The sequence below is a fragment of the Chelonia mydas genome, chromosome 2 (assembly GCF_015237465.2).
Source record: "Chelonia mydas isolate rCheMyd1 chromosome 2, rCheMyd1.pri.v2, whole genome shotgun sequence".
Classification (NCBI taxonomy): domain Eukaryota; kingdom Metazoa; phylum Chordata; order Testudines; family Cheloniidae; genus Chelonia; species Chelonia mydas.
Window position 1 is genome coordinate 40,067,559 of NC_057850.1, and position 17,754 is coordinate 40,085,312.

The 17,754-nt window shown below is 42.7% G+C and overlaps 1 protein-coding gene across 12 annotated transcripts in view; it reads right to left on the reverse strand.

Moving 5' to 3' along the window:
• The window catches only part of MATN2 (matrilin 2), a 117,637-nt gene that overhangs the window by 5,335 nt on the left and 94,548 nt on the right, over positions 1–17,754 (reverse strand). For 5 of the 12 annotated variants that reach the window (XM_043539311.1, XM_043539312.1, XM_043539309.1 and 2 more), the window contains exons 11-19: positions 17,424–17,546; positions 17,177–17,299; positions 16,962–17,084; positions 16,684–16,806; positions 16,415–16,537; positions 16,175–16,297; positions 15,979–16,101; positions 6,311–6,724; positions 1,422–1,574 (exon numbers count right to left, since the gene is read on the reverse strand). In XM_043539311.1, coding sequence (XP_043395246.1) covers positions 1,422–1,574; positions 6,311–6,724; positions 15,979–16,101; positions 16,175–16,297; positions 16,415–16,537; positions 16,684–16,806; positions 16,962–17,084; positions 17,177–17,299; positions 17,424–17,546 — 1,428 coding nt within the window. Of the gene's footprint in view, positions 1–1,421; positions 1,575–6,310; positions 6,725–14,370; positions 14,608–15,978; positions 16,102–16,174; positions 16,298–16,414; positions 16,538–16,683; positions 16,807–16,961; positions 17,085–17,176; positions 17,300–17,423; positions 17,547–17,754 lie in introns of those variants that run through there. The other 7 variants (XM_043539319.1, XM_043539316.1, XM_043539317.1 and 4 more) reach the window with 5 other exon arrangements.

Here is a 17,754-nt window from a genome sequence, read left to right on the forward strand (position 1 = left end):
TATGGGAAGCAGGTCTAGAGTGTGGCTGCTAGTGCCACGGTGGGGGTGGGGGATGATTTTGCAAAGCCAGGTTCTGCGCTCATGGGTCAAAGGACTGGTTTGATGCACAAGCTGGTTGTTTTTCAGTTTCCTTCCTGGGTACATCGAACTATTTTGTTGCTGTTGTGAACGCTGCACAATAGCCATTAAGACTTTTCTTTCTTTCTTTTTTTTTTCTTCCGCTGCTGAGCCCAACCATTGACTTACATAGTGAGACATTGGCAACATTCCCCTACACCGGAGGTTCTCAGACCGTGGCCCGCGGACGACCAGTGGTCCGCAAGCTCCATTCAGGTGGTCCGCGGGTAGTTCCCTCTAAGGTGCGCACCTGGGCAGCCACACACGAGAGAATGAAGGGCCACCCACCTAATTAGTAGAGCTGCACAGACATGGCTCCACTAATTAGGTGCCTGGACCCTGCAGAAGACACACAAGTAAGGTGAGGTGGTGGCCTTGGGGGGAATAGGGAGTAAGTGGGAGGGGACAGTGGGGTGAGAAGAGGGGGTGGGGGGAATTTGGCATGTGCAGGGCTGCAGCAGCCAGAGAAAGGTGACTTTCCCCGGATCCAGAGCTCTGGCTGCCGGGGAGAGACAGCCCTCCTTCCCAGCCCCAGATCAGGGGCTGCCGCAGCGGGGGAGAGAGGGAGAGACCCCTCTCCTTCCCAGCCCCAGATCGGGGGCTTCCGTGGCAGGGGAGATACCCCTCTCCTTCCCAGCCCCAGATCAGGGGCTGCCGCGGCGGGGGAGATACCCTGCTCCTTCCCAGCCCCAGCTTGGTGGCTGCCACAGTGGGGGAGAGAGGGAGAGACCCCACTCCTTCCCAGCCCCAGGTCGGAGGCTGCCGTGGTGGCGGGGAGAGAGGGCACATCCATCACATTAGAAAGGTAAGACTACTGATATTAAAATATGAGTTTTGTGCTTTTATTTGTAGAACAAAAAAATGTTAATTATTAAGGTTTTTTTATATAGCGCTTTTATCCAAAGCACTTTACAATCACTAGCTAACGGTACAAACAACATTTGGAAAGATCATTAAGTGGTCCACTGAGACCCTCAGCAATTTTCAAGTGGTCCATGAAAAAAAAAAGTTTGAGAACCATTGCCCTACACAATTTTAAACATGACTCATACAGACCAGAAGAGCAATTGTTCTCCCAATAAATCATCATTTGGATTTCCCTCCCCCCCCACCAATATTCCTAATGGAATAGCTCATGTTTAGCCTGGGTGGGGTTCACTGATCTAACTGCAGCCTGAAGGAAGGTGGGGAACATTACCAATCCTCCTGGGGTTTAAGTGTATATTTTATGCATCATTTATTAAAAACAGAAGAGAAATGGCTGTTCGCTTTTCTTATATCTCAACGGAAGAGGCATGTGGTACCTTCACAGATTTGTTTTTTTAGTTTTTCACTTATCTCCCCCATGGTACTGAAGTCTTCAGCATAGAAAAGATGTTTGTCTGGTGGCTCAGAAGCAATTTCCAGTAATTCTTCCTCAATTGCTTTTCCTATTCCAACAGCATAGATAGTTATACCTGAGTGCAAGAGAAATTGCACATTATTACTACCGCGAAATTTTTTAAAAATCCGCAGTTTAAGTGAAAGGAAGATGTATTATTGATTACTTATAGCACCATAAATGTGCATGCCACGTAACTCCAAAGATTATGTTGGATGAATAATCCTAGTTACACTGCGTAATAGAACATCTGAAATGCTGTAGAAACTGAATGCTTTACTGTTAGTTTTATTAACAAACAATTCTTCAGCTAAAGAAACCATGGATATATGGTTACCACTGAAGATAAATGAATCCCAAAAGAGTGCTGCCTGCAACATATTGAGGGAGAGAGAGCACCTCTGATCACTTTAGCAGTAGCACTGAGAGACTCTGGAGGGACATAGAGCTGGAGGGACACAGGGTCCAGTTCCTTTTTTGCTGAAATGATAGATAGGGTTGATGTAGTAGCAAGGCAGGCAGGGGAAGAATCCTGAAAGAGATCAGTAGTTTGCTGAGAAATAGACTTAAATACATAGTCTTCTGATACAGTCAGTTAGGCAGATTAATCTGGAGCCTTGGAATCTAGGAGTTCTTGGTCATCTAAGAGAAATGCAGAATTTATGCTGGGACAAGGGACTGAGAGAGAGGAGCCATTTATGGGGCTGGTGAGATTAATGAGTCCTGGGGCAGGGATCCTGGGTGTAAGAGTCTCTCCTGCATTGGGGGTTTGTTTTTTTGTCAAGGGAGGGAGGGGAAAGGAAGAGAACTGAGAGTAGGAGATCAATTGTTTAAGGGGATTCATGCCGTAGTTAGTCTTAATACATCCTGGTAGCTGGGCTGGGGACAATGGCTCACATTCCTCTCAGACAGATTTTAAACTCACACCACACAAAGCAGAGCACACTTCATATTCCTGTTTTCCAACAGCTGGCAATAATTCTTTGCTTCTGGTTTACACATGATCTGAATATTCATTTCTAGTTACATCACTTCTGCCATTAGAAAATGCACTCATCTTGCACTGACCGCTTTGGAATTTATAAAAGATTAAAAGTTGGTCCTTGTCCTGTCTGCAAAAGGTCATTGTGAAATGAGTGCAGAACATCTGTTTGGGATCCTAGTCATTTAAAAAAAACAAAACCCACAACAATTATCCTTTTAAGGACTGAAGCAATTTTTAAGAGAGCTCCAGATGCCAATTACAAAAACTGATTTTTCAGCTTCTTGGTTTCAGATAAAAAGTAGGGTGTGGGGTTAGTGCATCTGCTTTCCTTTGCTGTTCAGTGATAACATCTACGTACTCACTATGAATAACCACTTTCAACCCTCCACTGGCAATGCAGGAGACTGGATGTGATGACATAGTAAATACACCTCTTCCATCTCCAGTGCCTACATTTTTATTAAGCAGAGTCCTGCTTTCTACCAAGACCTTGGGTGACATTGTGCTAGCCAGGAAAGTAAAACATCCACCATGTTACAGAGGTTGATTCAGTTTAACGAATGGACTGTTCATGCTGAGGTCTGCTGCTTTTTAAAGACTTGGCGTTAACAATGATAAAACATTCAGTGCCAAATTTCTGCTCAGCAAAACTACATTGCCCCCAGTGGGATTACACTGGGGATGTATTTGGCTCCTGGTGTCTCAGTGAAAGCAATCCACTGCTGAGGTTTCTCACTGAAAGTAAGTGGGGTTGGCTTGTACTTCTCCAAATCTTTTACTTGTCAAGGCCTGTAATTCTTCCATACACTGTCCCAAATCCTGCCTACTCACTCCCGTGCATGAAACCATAAGTTATTGGTTTCAAAGCTTCAGAAAGAGGCATGGTGTTGACATTTCTTTGTGAATACAAGTTTATTAGCTCTGTTGCTTCCTACTCTGTAGTTTTCCACAGTTTCTTCCTCATCTCCTTGTACCATCACTTCTTGCCTTTTCTCCTTAGCAGAGTCATATCAGGACACACTCCAAACTGGTTGCACAAATGGGTGCCCCTGCCTGCATTCAGGTGTGCAACAAGGTATCATTGTGTGGATATGTCAAAAAACAAGGTGTGAAGCCTCTCTAAGGTCCTGACAGCTTTATTTGTGCCACAGTCCATCAGCCCAGGTTAGTAGTAGGACTCTTGCAAAACATTTCCTGTTTTACAGGTAAGTCCTTTTTTATTTTGAAAAATTTAGTAGATACTATGTGGCAAAAGTGATTTTTGCCACGGGTGCCTTACAGAATTGATTTCTGCCACCTTGATCATAGGCTACAGTTTTATGAAAACCCTCCCCCCCCAAAACAATCAAACAACAACATATTGTAGACCACGTTTACTGTTCAAAATCACCTGTCTTCAATTAAATCTGAATGTGAGTTATCATCTTGCTAGGCCCACCTCTATAACAAACAATGGGTTTCTTTTTCAGCAAGACCAGTGGGATATGGACAATAAAGCAACTGTCACAGGGTCAGCTCACCTCGAGGGCACCTCCTCCCGACCGCTCTGGGGATTAGCTCCTTCCAGGTGCTGCACACACCTCTGACAGTCTCTCCATCCGTCATCCTCTCTCACCATGTGGCCCTCTCATTGCAGGAGAGGCAGCTTCCTCTTTGTGACTTGGCCCTCTAGCCAGGTCACTATGGTCCTCCCCTTCCAGGGTATCAAAGTCTTTTGGGCCAAACTGTCCCAGGCAGTCCACTCTCCCCTGCCTGGTCTGTGCCACTTCCCTGCTGGCTGGTAGGGGAACCCAGGGCCACCCTCTATTCTAGGTTCCAGCTCAGGGACCCTCTAGTCAGCAGCCAAGGACCTTACTACCTTTTCTCTGGGCCTTTCTGCACCTGGTTTGTTTAGTCTGAAAAAGAGAAGACTGAGAGGGGACATGATAACAGTTTTCAAGTACATAAAAGGCATTACAAGGAAGAGGGAGAAAAATTGTTCTTAACCTCTGAGGATAGGACAAGAAGCAATGGGCTTAAATTGCAGCAAGGGAGGTTTAGGTTGGACATTAGGAAAAACTTCCTAACTGTCAGGGTTGTTAAGCACTGAAATAAATTGCCTAGGGAGGCTGTGGAATCTCCATCATTGGAGATTTTGAAGAGCAGGTTAGATAAACACCTGTCAAGAATGGTCTAGATAATACTTAGTCCTGCCATGAGGACAGGGCACTGGATCAAATGACCTCATGAGATCCCTTCCAGTCCTATGATTCTGGCCCTTCCCCATCTCCGGGTCTGCCAGATGCACAACTCCCTCCTCTTCCCAGGGAGTAACTGGAGACTACTTCCCTGCAGCCCCCAGCTGCTCTTAGCTCCTGGGTTTAATACTGGCCCTTCCTATCCCCATCCAGCTGAGCCTCAACTAATTAATCCTGTTCACTGGCTCCTTCCCCAGGTGCAGCCTGGGCCATTAACTGGATCATCTAGCCACCTTAATCCCTTCTGGTCTTGTGCAGGGTGGGCACCCAATCATAGCAACATATAATTGCTTCCAAGTCTATGCTGTATTTTTAAAAATTATAGCATAAAGCAAAGGCTCTGAAACAACATATTTCTGATACTTTGAGTGCGGTGTTTTATATTAATATTATGTGTTAAAAGGAATATTTAATAAAGCTCCTAATATCTGCGATTCTCCATTTAAATGAAGTACCTTTAGTGGAAACATGCAGGGCACAGTTCAGCATTCAAGCTATACAATGCAACTGCCTTGTGCTGATTTGGTTCTTCAGTACATAGACCCTCTCAGAGGTACTTACTCATTACTTCCTGGGAGTAGTTGCAATGTGGTGCTTTGTGGCAAAGCCCCTAGACCAGTGGTTTTCAAACTTTTTTTCTGGCGACTCAGTTGAAGAAAATTGTTGATGCCTGTGACCCAACAGAGCTGGGGATGAGGGGTTTAGGGTGTGGGAGGGGCTCAGGGCAGGGGCAGAGGGTTGAGATGCGGAGGTGAGGGCTGTGGGGTGGGGCCGGGATTGAGGGGTTCAGGGTGTTGGAGTGGGCTCTGGGCTGGGGCAGGGATATGGGAGGGGATCAGGGCTCTGGGCTGGGGGTGCAGGCTCTGGGGTGGTGCTGGGGATGAAGGGTTTGGGGTGCAGGAAGGGGCTCCAGGTTTGGAGGGGCTCAGACCTGGGGCAGAGGATTGTGGCATGGGGTTGGGGCGTGGGCTTACCTCGGGTGTCTCCCGGTCAGCCCGGGGTGTCACCCGCAGTGGGGGTGCAGAGGCAGGCTTCCTGCCTGTTCTGGCACTGCGGACTGCGGTGCACCCCAGAAGCAGCCAGCAGCAGGTCCAGCTCCTAGGCATAGGCACACAAGCGGCTCCATGAGGCTCTTGCCAGCAGGCACTGCCCCCCAGCTCCCATTGGCTGGTTACTGGCCAATGGGAATGCAGACCCGGTGGTCAGGGCAGGGGCAGCGCATGGAGCCCTATGGCTCCCCTCTCTAGGAGCTGGACTTGCTGCTGGCCGCTTCTGGGGCACAGCGCGGTGTCAGAACAGGTAGGGACTAGCCTGTCTTAGCTGGGCAGCACTCCTGACAGGACTTTTAATGGCCCGGTAGGTGGTGCTGACCAGTGCTGGGTCACGACCCGCAGTTTGAAAACCACTGCCCTAGACAGCAAACCAAATGTTTTGGAAAATATAATTCCCTCCAGCAGAGGGCAGTGCTACATGCACTGACCAGTACATTACAGCAATCTTGTCTCTTCATTAATATATGCTGAAATACTTTTAAAAATAAATAAATATAAACATCCTTAAAATAACAGTGACAAAGAAATACCAGATTACCATTCTGCTTTGCTTTGCTGGCCCACTCAGAGACTTCATCTTGGGCTCGTCCATCTGTAACCACTATAGACACCCTGGGCACTTCTGCTGAAAATGGCCTTGCCCCTTCTGCTTCAGTAAAGCTTCTCTCAAACATTTGTTTCAAGGCAAGTCCAGTCATGGAGCCTTTCCCCATGTAGTTCATTTGGGATACTGCTTTTTTCATGTCTTTGGCTGTGCTGAATTGTCTTAATGTAAACTCTGTGCGGACTTGAGTGGAATACTGCAGCAAACCAACTCGAGCAGCTTTGGGAGAAATCTCAAGAGAATCCAGGATTCCAGAGACAAATTCCTTTACAACTTCAAAATTATCCTCTCCGAGACTTTTTGATCCATCAATCACGAACACCAGATCAATTGGGCCTTCAGTGCATCCTGTATAAATAAAATAAAAGCAAAGATTTTAAAGAGAGGAAAGATTTCTGAGTGTTTAGGGAACTAGCCTGGGACTTGGGTTCAATTCCCTCCTGAGCAAGTCACTCAATCTGTCTGTGCCTCACTTCCCCATCTATAAAATGGGGATGATGATACTTCATTACCTCACGGGGCATTATGAGGATAAATACATTACAGATTGTAAGGTGCTCAGACAGCATGGTGACGAAGGCCATAAAAGTACCTAAGATAAAGGAAAATATGACTTCATGGGAGTCCAATAAAGGAGCATGACAAGAACCAGAATAGATTGAAACAACCTCCCCTCACAATCAGATGCTCGTGTTAACAGCTTGAATTCTCATATCCTCTTTTCATCATTTTTTGAAATTCTACAGTGAAAAAAATGCGTAAAAGAAAACGGTACAGAACATAGGCCACATTTGGATTTAGGCCTGAGTAACATTTGGATTTAGGCCTAATGAACGTTAGCGTTACTAGATGTCCGAAGCAGCTTTCCGGCTTGGAGGCAAACGGTTATTAGGGTAAGGTCATCCACTTGCCCTAGACTCTGCCCCCACCTTTCAGCACTACTTTCCCAGTGTCATTTCATTGTCCTGAGTACATGTGGAATGAGAGGATGTGTATATGCTGACAAGTCATTAATTATATTTAAATACTATGTTGTGGGCCTAAGCAGAAGTCTGCCTACCAGCTCCTTATCACATGGCTCTTCTTGTGTCCTATTTTCAAGAGACATCTGTTAGCAGTTATGAACGAACTGTAGCAAGACATGTACGCTCTAACCTGGGCTCTTCGGTTTGACTTCAAAACCAAGTAACTTATGGCTACCAGGTTGTAACAGCTAATTGGTCTTTGAAGATATTGGGGTGTCCCCTGAGGTGGAGGAATGGGACACTGATCCCTACAAAACACTCTAACCATGTGGAAGGAAGTGGAGGCTCTCTCACATCAATAAGACACCCAAAATTGTATCCTGCTCACTTTCCTGGACTGCCATCTGAGGACGAATAGGTAAAAGATTCTGACCCACAACTAAGCCAAGCCTGAAATCTACACGTGAGAGAGAAAAGACCAGGCTATCCCCCCACATCAAAAATCTTCAAGTTTCATTTTATCATTTATAAAGATACAGGTAGATATCACCTAGAGCTATGTCTATACTACAGACCTTACAGCGTCGTATCTGTACCGCTACAGCTGCCCCGCTTTAAGGTCTCCCATGTAGCCGCTCTTCTGCCAGCATAATTAAACCACTCCCAACAAGTGGTGGTAGCTACGTCGGCAGGAGAATGTCTCCCGCCAACATAGCGCTGTCCACACTGGCATGTTTGTCAGTGAAACTTATGTTGGTCAGGGGTGTGTTTTTTCTCACCCCTGGGCAGCAAAGGTTTTACCAACAAAAGTGCTAGTGTAGACAAAGCCTTAGTTCCAAAACTAAGGCCTAGTCTACACTTAAAATTAGATGGACCTAGCTATGTTGCTCAGGGCTGCAAAAAATTTCTCGCTCAGAGTGCCATGGCTAAGTTGACCTAACCAACCCCCGCAGTGTAGATACAGCTACCCTCAGAGAGAGGGATTAACTGCATTGATGGAAATACCCTTTCCATCAATGTAGAAAGTGTCTACACTACAGCACTAGCTGCCATAGTGTAGACATACCCTAAGACTAATCATGTGAGCTAAAGACATCAAGGCAGTGTGAAAACCTTTCTGTCGAGCAATTTGAGGGTGCTCAAATCACTCCAACACCCATTAGTGTGCATGGGTGTCTATGTGTCACAAACTGTTCCCTGGAGTAGACACTAAATCCCTAAATCTGTTAGTGAGAGAACTGTAGGTTAAATAAGTTATTCTGAAACTGCTATGTGTGGGATTCTAGAAAACATTTTGTATCTGTGCAAGACTGTCAGAAAGATGCAGCCATTGTGTTAACGTGGGGTGGGAAAATAGATTAAATAAACAACAGTGTGATGTAGTTTCTGTGAAGAGTGAAGTTTAATGGGAGAGAGCAGCCAAAGGAGGCCTGGTCTACACTAGATGGTTAGGTCGATGTAAGCTGCCTTATGTTGACCTAGCTGTTTCTTCACTTAAATTTGGCTCCTGCTGATGTAAGAGCCTCTCTACACCAATTTAGTAACACCTCCCCGAGCAGTGTAGAGTTACGGGCCATGTAATTAGGTTGACGCAGTGTCAGTGTAGACCCTGTGTTGCTTACATGGACTGTAACTGGCTTTCAGGAGCTGTCCCACAGTGACAATACAATTGATATTAGCACTCCTGGTGAGGACATACACCACAGACACAGAGCTGAGTGTGCATACACACAAGCAATTTAATAACTGCTGATGCTGTTTGCCCATATAAGTTAGGTCGACATAATTTTGTAGTGTAAATATGGCCTATGAAATGATTCTAAGGGCTGTATTTACTTAAAACCAAGGCAAGAACTAGACTTTTAGCTGAATGGCTTAACTTAAAGGGAACAGCTTCTCCCCTTAACCTTCCTGTAAAACACTGAGAGTTGTTTTGTTATAATTAATACAATCACTAATTGTAATTCTCGGCGAGCCAAATAAACTGAACCAGTGACTTACTGATTATACTTCATTTATAACCTTGATTTAATTATTGCACTGTATTATTGTAAATTAAATTAAGAAAGTTAGGAAAACTATAAGTTAAATTAGCTAGTGACATATTTCATTTAAACATATATTTGCTTTATAACTGTTTGCTTAATGTTTAATACATTTATAAGAGATACACTGGACTGGCTTATCTCTCAGAATTTCAGCCAAGACAATTTCATCGTAGAGGTAAAAGGTGAAGCCATTAAAAAACATTGCTGAGACCATCCTGCATTTTAATTACTTAAAATACCACCCTATTATCGCTACAAAACTAAAAGCAATAAGATGGCAATGACAATGGCCAATCAACATTTTAGTCCTAACTTTATAATGACATAGAATCATAGAATATCAGGGTTGGAAGGGACTTCAGGAGGTCATCTAGTCCAACCCCCTGCTCAAAGCAGGACCAATCCCCAATTAAATCATCCCAGCCAGGGCTTTGTCAAGCCTGACCTTAAAAACTTCTAAGGAAGGAGATTCCACCACCTCCCTAGGTAACGCATTCCAGTGTTTCACCACCCTCCTAGTGAAAAAGTTTTTCCTAATATCCAACCTAAACCTCCCCCACTGCAATTTGAGACCATTACTCCTTGTCCTGTCATCTTCTACCACTGAGAATAGTCTAGAACCATCCTCTTTGGAACCACCTCTCAGGTAGTCGAAAGCAGCTATCAAATCCCCCCTCATTCTTCTCTTCCGCAGACTAAACAATCCCAGTTCCCTCAGCCTCTTCTCATAAGTCATGTGTTCCAGACCCCTAATCATTTTTGTTGCCCTTCGCTGGACTCTCTCCAATTTATCCACATCCTTCTTGTAGTGTGGGGCCCAAAACTGGACACAGTACTCCAGATGAGGCCTCACCAATGTCGAATAGAGGGGAACGATCACGTCCCTCGATCTGCTGGCTATGCCCCTACTTATACATCCCAAAATGCCATTGGCCTTCTTGGCAACAAGGGCACACTGCTGACTCATATCCAGCTTCCCGTCCACTGTCACCCCTAGGTCCTTTTCCGCAAAACTGCTGCCTAGCCATTCGGTCCCTAGTCTGTAGTGGTGCATTGGATTCTTCCGTCCTAAGTGCAGGACCCTGCACTTATCCTTGTTGAACCTCATCAGATTTCTTTCGGCCCAATCCTCCAATTTGTCTAGGTCCCTCTGTATCCTATCCCTTCCTGCCACCGTATCTACCACTCCTCCTAGTTTAGTATCATCCGCAAATTTGCTGAGAGTGCAATCCACACCATCCTCCAGATCATTTATGAAGATATTGAACAAAACCGGCCCCAGGACCGACCCTTGGGGCACTCCACTTGATACCGGCTGCCAACTAGACATGGGGGGAACAGAATGGATTTCTAAAAATAAGTACAGATTGAATGGGGGGGGGGAATTTTCATACAATTACTATGTACCATAAACAATGATATCACCCAGTCATGCCGCACCAGTAATGTTCTATCTAAAGGCAATATTCTGCTCTTCAGATCCACACTTCTCTGTGCTTGATTTCTCAGCAAAACTCTCAATGATTTTCACCAGCATAAAGATATTGAGTGAAAAATACGCACTGAGGAGGGATCTGTACTGTGGATAGAAGAATAGAATTTTGCTTTGTGTTTGACGTCAAAGACAATTCCCACTGCTTCTGGGATCTTCTAGTAAAGCCATAATTTATAACCATCACTGGGAATGCAGCACAATAAAAAACAAATGAACAAAACATGAAAACAAAATACTCTTCTCCATCACACTATTATTAGGAAATAGCATTTAGTTTCTATTCCAGTATTGTCTAGCATGCAGTACTGTGACAGGAGCATTGAGGATTAACAGAAACTGGACTGGACTATGCTTGCTGCGTCTTCCTCTTCCTTCTAATAGCTCTCTCCAGCCAAGTCTAGGTTCGTGGGAAAGACTCAGAGAGGGGAAGGAACAGAAGTGGGAAGGTTGATGGCTTTTCTGCTGCGTGGAAGGAGACAAGAAAGAGACAGGAGGTGCCTGTATCCTTCAGTTTAGAGACCTCAGCAGGAATATTTTTGGTATTGTTCTAATTATTTAGTAATAGGATTTTAACTCTCAATCTCTTGGATTTGAGTTAATGCCCAAGCCATCTGATAAGGAACAATAAACTGAGGATTGTACTTTCTGCAAAGGATTAAAAAAAGCTCCAAAATTTTAACGTAAAACCTGTTTCAAGTTTATTCCAAATTCATTAGATCCATTAAACAGAAAACTCATCTAGAGACAAAAATGTACAGGGACAGCTAAAATGAGCAAAAATATTGCCAAGTGTATGTGTTTGGGGGTATATTTTACACACACACACACATACACATACGCAATTTGCAGGTTAGTAGAAAGTAGCGGATGATACACAGTTTCTGTCACAAAGTAGGATGGGTTCTCCACATTTTAACAAAGCAGTTGTTATGCTTTACTGTGAGAAAGAAGCACATTTAAAGAATTCCTGGAATTAGTTTGTCGTATAAACAAAACAAAACTTGGTACCAGCATAAACAGTCTGTTCATATAATCATGGAAAACAACTTCAAAATGCCAAACAATCAGGATACCTTTTAGTTTTACCATACAGTCTACATTGGATTAAAAATGATACAAGCAAGAAGCATTTGGAAAGATTATTTTCTAAAAGGAAGACAAAGCCACACGTTTACTATACAACAGTAGAGGGAACCAGTCAGATCTAAATCACTACTCAGGATCTCCCCCTGGGGCTCAAGAGAAGGGGTCCTTATTTGCTATGTTTTGATTCAAATGTTAAAAAAGAGAACTGACTACACAGGTGAGGTCTCAGCCTGCATTTTCCCCCCTAAATTAACAGTGTCTCTCTCCCACCTTAAAGCAGGCAGAGTACAGAGACATGGAAGTGGAATCAGAAAATAAATTTCAGACTCCAAAAAACAGTTTACATTTCTGAAGGAGGGTGTTGCAGGCTGCTTCCTTGAGGTGGGTCAGATCTGTCTTTGCCTACTATCTTTTACAATAAAATTTCTCCCTTCACAAATTATATTTTCCCATTATATTCATCACTTGACCTAAGTTCAAGCTCTAACAACGTGTACCATGCTAATAGTTGGTACAAATGGATGAAATAACTGCCTATCCTTTAAGAAACATCCCTTATGCCTAGTCCAGTTCAAGGGCAGCTACAGTTCTGAAGAATTTATTAAATAATAATACCTCACTTTGAAGATTAAGGGCCACAATATGATGATAGGTGTTCTGGGGTGGACTAAGGGTGGGGAGGAGAAGGAAGCACATTTCACAGTAGCCTACACACACAGGAGGTAGCCATAATTTTAGCCAAAGGCAGTGAGGAATGTGAGGTGGGCTAATCCTGCTGGCAGTGAACCAGTGGGCCCAGAGGCAAAGCATAGAGAGGGATGCTACTGTATCCCAGCAAGGCCTGTACCTGATGGGTTTACCTGTTGCATAGGTGTAGAAAGCCCCTCTGCCACAAGCAAGACACTTAAGCAAGACATTTAGAAGCTTCATCCTGCAAGGTATTGAAAACTCTGACTCCAGTCCAGCAAAACACTTAGAATCACAGATTCCAAGGCCAGAAAGGATCATTGTGATCATCTAGTCTGAGGAGCACAAATAGTTCTATTGGCTTTGTGTGCTTAAAGTTACACATATGGGAGTGTTCATGTACTTAAGTGCTTTGGTTGGATCAGAAGCAGTGCTCAGCACTTTACAGGATTGAGCCCTTAATCTCTCTGTGCCTCAGTTCCTTATTTGTAAAATGGAGATGATAATACACCCTTACTTCACAGGTGTGTTGTGATGCTAAATTAATTAATGTGTTTAGATAGATGTTTCGATAGGTGTTTAGAAAGATTACTGTGAGCAGTGCCAAAGAAAGTCTTGATATGAATGTACTAATTGTCCTGCATTCAGATATGTATTTGTCAGTTTTGCAAGAAATGAATGACCACCCACCATTTGACCTTATTCTGAAGTTTTCCTCTGTGTTGCAAAACTTACTAAAAACAAAATATATTTGTGCTTTCTTTTTTATCTTCCTCTCTCATCTGAAAGTTTAGGTTTTTCTCCCTAATTGCTTGATTAGGGCAGAAACACTGAAGGAACTTTAAGGTAGATCAAATGTTGCCAGCTCCAACCTCATCACTGCTATAACCATGGACAGAAAAAAGAACACCTTTGTTTAGTTAATATTAGGCCAAATCCTCTTGTATTCACTCAGTCAAATTCTCACTAATTTCTAAGGGAAATGTGACTGAGCAGGGACTGTAGGATTTGCACCTTTATTTCTTTAGGAATTTCAATGTCTCCTCTGACTGCCCCAAATTAACTTTGATTTATAACTTTTCCTGGTGTCAAGATCAGTGTGTACTTTCTAGTTACAATTCATAATAGACAATATTCAGATTAGATGGAGATTTTTCTCTCTCCTCTTCTAGGTATTCTAAAGAAAAGATTTATACAGTGTACTAAAACACTAAGCTCTGGTTAGCTGACCATGTGCCCAGTTTAGCTATGCTTTTCAGAGTAACAATCACAAACTTAACCTAATATGTTAATATCAACTAGTAATAAATCCTGTCTGCAACTTGGCTTAGTTTTTCAAAATACAAATACATACTGGGATATAGCTATGTTTACATTCCAGATGCCATTATCCTGTTCCCTTTCTCCAAGCAATTTAAAATATTTATTATTCTTTACATGTAAATAAAACTTAAAAGCCAACATCCATATATTTTTAGACAGTAATTGATTATTGCAGCCTAACATATCTGTAGGAAAGAGCCAAGAGGTCTTTTGTATATTTTGCAGCATTCTTCCATTGACAGAGGTCAGCAAGGCTACTTGCCTATGCTTTATAAGAGACTTCGAAAAAGTGTCTATTTTTTGTCACAGGCTCCAATTTGGGGCCCTACTCAAGTTACAAGAAAGGGTCTGTAACTTTCTTACCACTGTTTAGGCTGATGATCACCTTCAGGATGCAGTGTGCAATCACCCTGGTGCATGAAAGAACTGAGGAATGGGGACCTTTGGCTGCCCTTGGCAGTGGGAGTTCCCCATTCCCTCAGACAAAACTCCACTGATCCTGCTTCTCCTTCAGTAAGTTCTGCTGCCCAAGCAGGGACTAATCCATGACCCATGGTCCTAGGCAATGAGAAGGTTTGGGCAGGTCCATGAGCATTCTATTACCCTTTGGGGGGCAGGTCTCCCAACCTAAGATTAGAATGGACATCTGTCATAAATATAAAGGGAAGGGTAAACACCTTTAAAATCCCACCTGGCCAGAGGAAAAACCCTTTCACCTATAAAGGGTTAAGAAGCTAGGATAACCTCGCTGGCACCTGACCAAAATGACCAATGAGGAGACAAGATACTTTCAAAGCTGGAGGGGGGGAGAAACAAAGGCTCTCTCTGTCTGTGTGTTGCTTTTGCCGGGAACAGAAAAGGAATGGAGACTTAGAACTTAGTAAGTAATCTAGCTAGATATGCATTAGATTCTGTTTTGTTTAAATGGCTGATAAAATAAGCTGTGCTGAATGGAACGTATATTCCTGTTTTTGTGTCTTTTTGTAACTTAAGGTTTTGCCTAGAGGGATTCTCTATGTTTTGAATCTGATTACCCTGTAAAGTATTTACCATCCTGATTTTACAGAGGTGATTCTTTTACTTTTTTTCTTCAATTAAAATTCTTCTTTTAAGAACCTGATTGCTTTTTCATTGTTCTTAAGATCCAAGGGTTTGGGTCTGTGTTCACCTATGCAAATTGGTGAGGATTTTTATCAAGCCTTCCCCAGGAAAGGGGGTGTAGGGTTTGGGGAGGATTTTGGGGGGAAAGACGTTTCCAAGTGGGCTCTTTCCCTGTTATATATTTGTTAGACGCTTGGTGGTGGCAGCAATAAAGTCCAAGGGCAAAAGGTAAAATAGTTTGTACCTTGGGGAAGTTTTAACCTAAGCTGGTAAAAATAAGCTTAGGGGGGTTTCATGCAGGTCCCCACATCTGTACCCTAGAGTTCAGAGTGGGGAAGGAAACTTGACAACATCCTTTGTTGCAGAGCCAGACTGGATCATGCAGCTTTGATGGGCTGCACACTACAGAGGTTTCTAGGGCTTTATATAGTAGTAGAAATGTACATTGTAGTTCATAGAATGGTGGAGGGGAGGGAGGAGGGGGCGGAGTTTCTGTCCCAGACAGCTAACAATCTAATTTAGGAAAACATTGATAAATGGGACAGTGGTCAAGGCTTTTCATGTTAGAAGACAGGAAAGTTAAGCCTGATGTTCTTTTAAATCAGGAAATACAACCCTATGGTACATGAACCTAATTAAAGTGCAAGTTCCTTGGCAACTTGATTTTTACTTTTGGCTCTTTTCCTGATTGGAAAGAATGATTGCTATACTCGCTGGTTTACAAGGACAGTCATTCTTACTTTCTTAATAGCTTTTGCTTCCAAAATCTTCAGGTTAAGTGGTTCAACCTCAAATTTTATATGATTTTTGAAAAAGGGATGCTGGATCAGTTCATTGTAAAATCAAACAAGCAGTTGCTCAATGAATGAAAAATACAGCAAGGATCAAGTTACTTACTTCTGCACATTTTCCCATCTTCTTGGAGTACAAATCCCTTATGGCATTTGCAGACGTAGGAAAGGTCATTATTAATGCAAATATGTTCACAGCCATGATCAACCGTTTTGCAGAGGTCTTTATCCGAGAGAGAGTTAAAATGCTTTTATAAATGGGATTACAAGGACAATCTGCCAGTAAATATCAGATTACTTACTTCTACATGTTTTCCCATCCTCTCTGAGTACAAATCCCTCATGGCACTTGCAGATGTATGAACTGTCAGTATTAACGCAAATATGTTCACAGCCAGGATCAACTGATTTGCAGGGATCCTTAACTGGGAATAGATTAGATATTTAATATTTTATAAATGCAAAAATTACAAGGACAATCTTCCAAGGAAAGGGCACTTAAGATTTTCATTCTCTCATGTAGTAAATATCAGGCTACTTACATCTGCATGTTTTCTCATCCTTTCTTAGTATGAATCCCTCATGGCACTGGCAGGTGTATGAAATGTCATCATTAACACAAACATGTTCACAGCCATGGTCAATGGACTTACAGAGGTCTTTATCTGAGAATAGTTGAGAGTTGGCTGGTTAGAACTACTTTGCATTTATAAAAGATTAGACTGATATTTCTCAAGTAAGAAAGCAATGAAATTCCTTCTTTTTTGGTCCTCCGAAGACATAAATGTACTACAAAGATCAAGCTACTTACTTCTGCATGTTTTCCCATCCTCTCTTAGCACAAATCCCTCATGGCACTGACAGGTGTATGAATCATCATTATTTACACAAACATGTTCACAACCATGGTTGACTGATTTGCAGACGTTCTTATCTGGGAATAGTTAAAATATTTAATATAGTTTGCTAGTTAAAACATATTTATAAATGCAAAAATTACAAGGACAATCTTCCACAAAGAGAGCAATGAAGTTCCTTCTCTTTTTATCTGATGAAGAAAAAATGTACAGTAAAGACCAAGCTACTTACTTCTGCATGTTTTCCCATCCTCTCTCAGTACAAATCCCTCCTGGCACTTACAGATGTAGGAATGGTCATTATTAACACAAATATGTTCACAGCCATGGTCAAATGACTTGCAGACATCCTTATCTGAGAACAGTTGAGAGAGTTTGCTAGTTAAAACACTTCTACAAATACAAACATTACAAGGATAACCTTCCAATAAAGATCAGACTACTTACTTCTGCAAGTTTTCCCATCCCCCCGCAGTACGAATCCCTTACGGCACTTGCAGATGTAGGAATTGTCCGTATTAACACAAACATGTTCACAACCATGGTCAACTGATTTGCAGAGGTCTTTATCTGAGGATAGTTTAGATATTTAATACAGTTTACTAGAGACATTCTTTCAGTAAAAGAGCAATGAAGTTCTTTCTTTCTTTGCCTGCTGCACACACAAATGTACGGCAAAAATCAGGTTACTTACTTCTGCACGTTTTCCCATCTTTCCTCAGTGCAAATCCCTCACGGCACTTGCAGATGTACGAATTGTCACGATTAACACAAACATGTTCACAACCATGGTTGACTGATTTGCAGACATTTTTACCTGAGAATAATTTGGACAGAAAAGAAAGTTTGCTCGTTAAAATTTTTATAAATGCAAAGGTTAAAAGTTCTTAGTTTTCCAGTGAAAGAGCCCTGCAGCTCATAATCTTTCAAGTGTTGGCTCAGTGGAATCCAGAAATGCATTTCCAACAACCTCTGACTCTTTCATCTTTGTTTTTTAACAAGCAAGCACATCTTTCTCCTCCTCT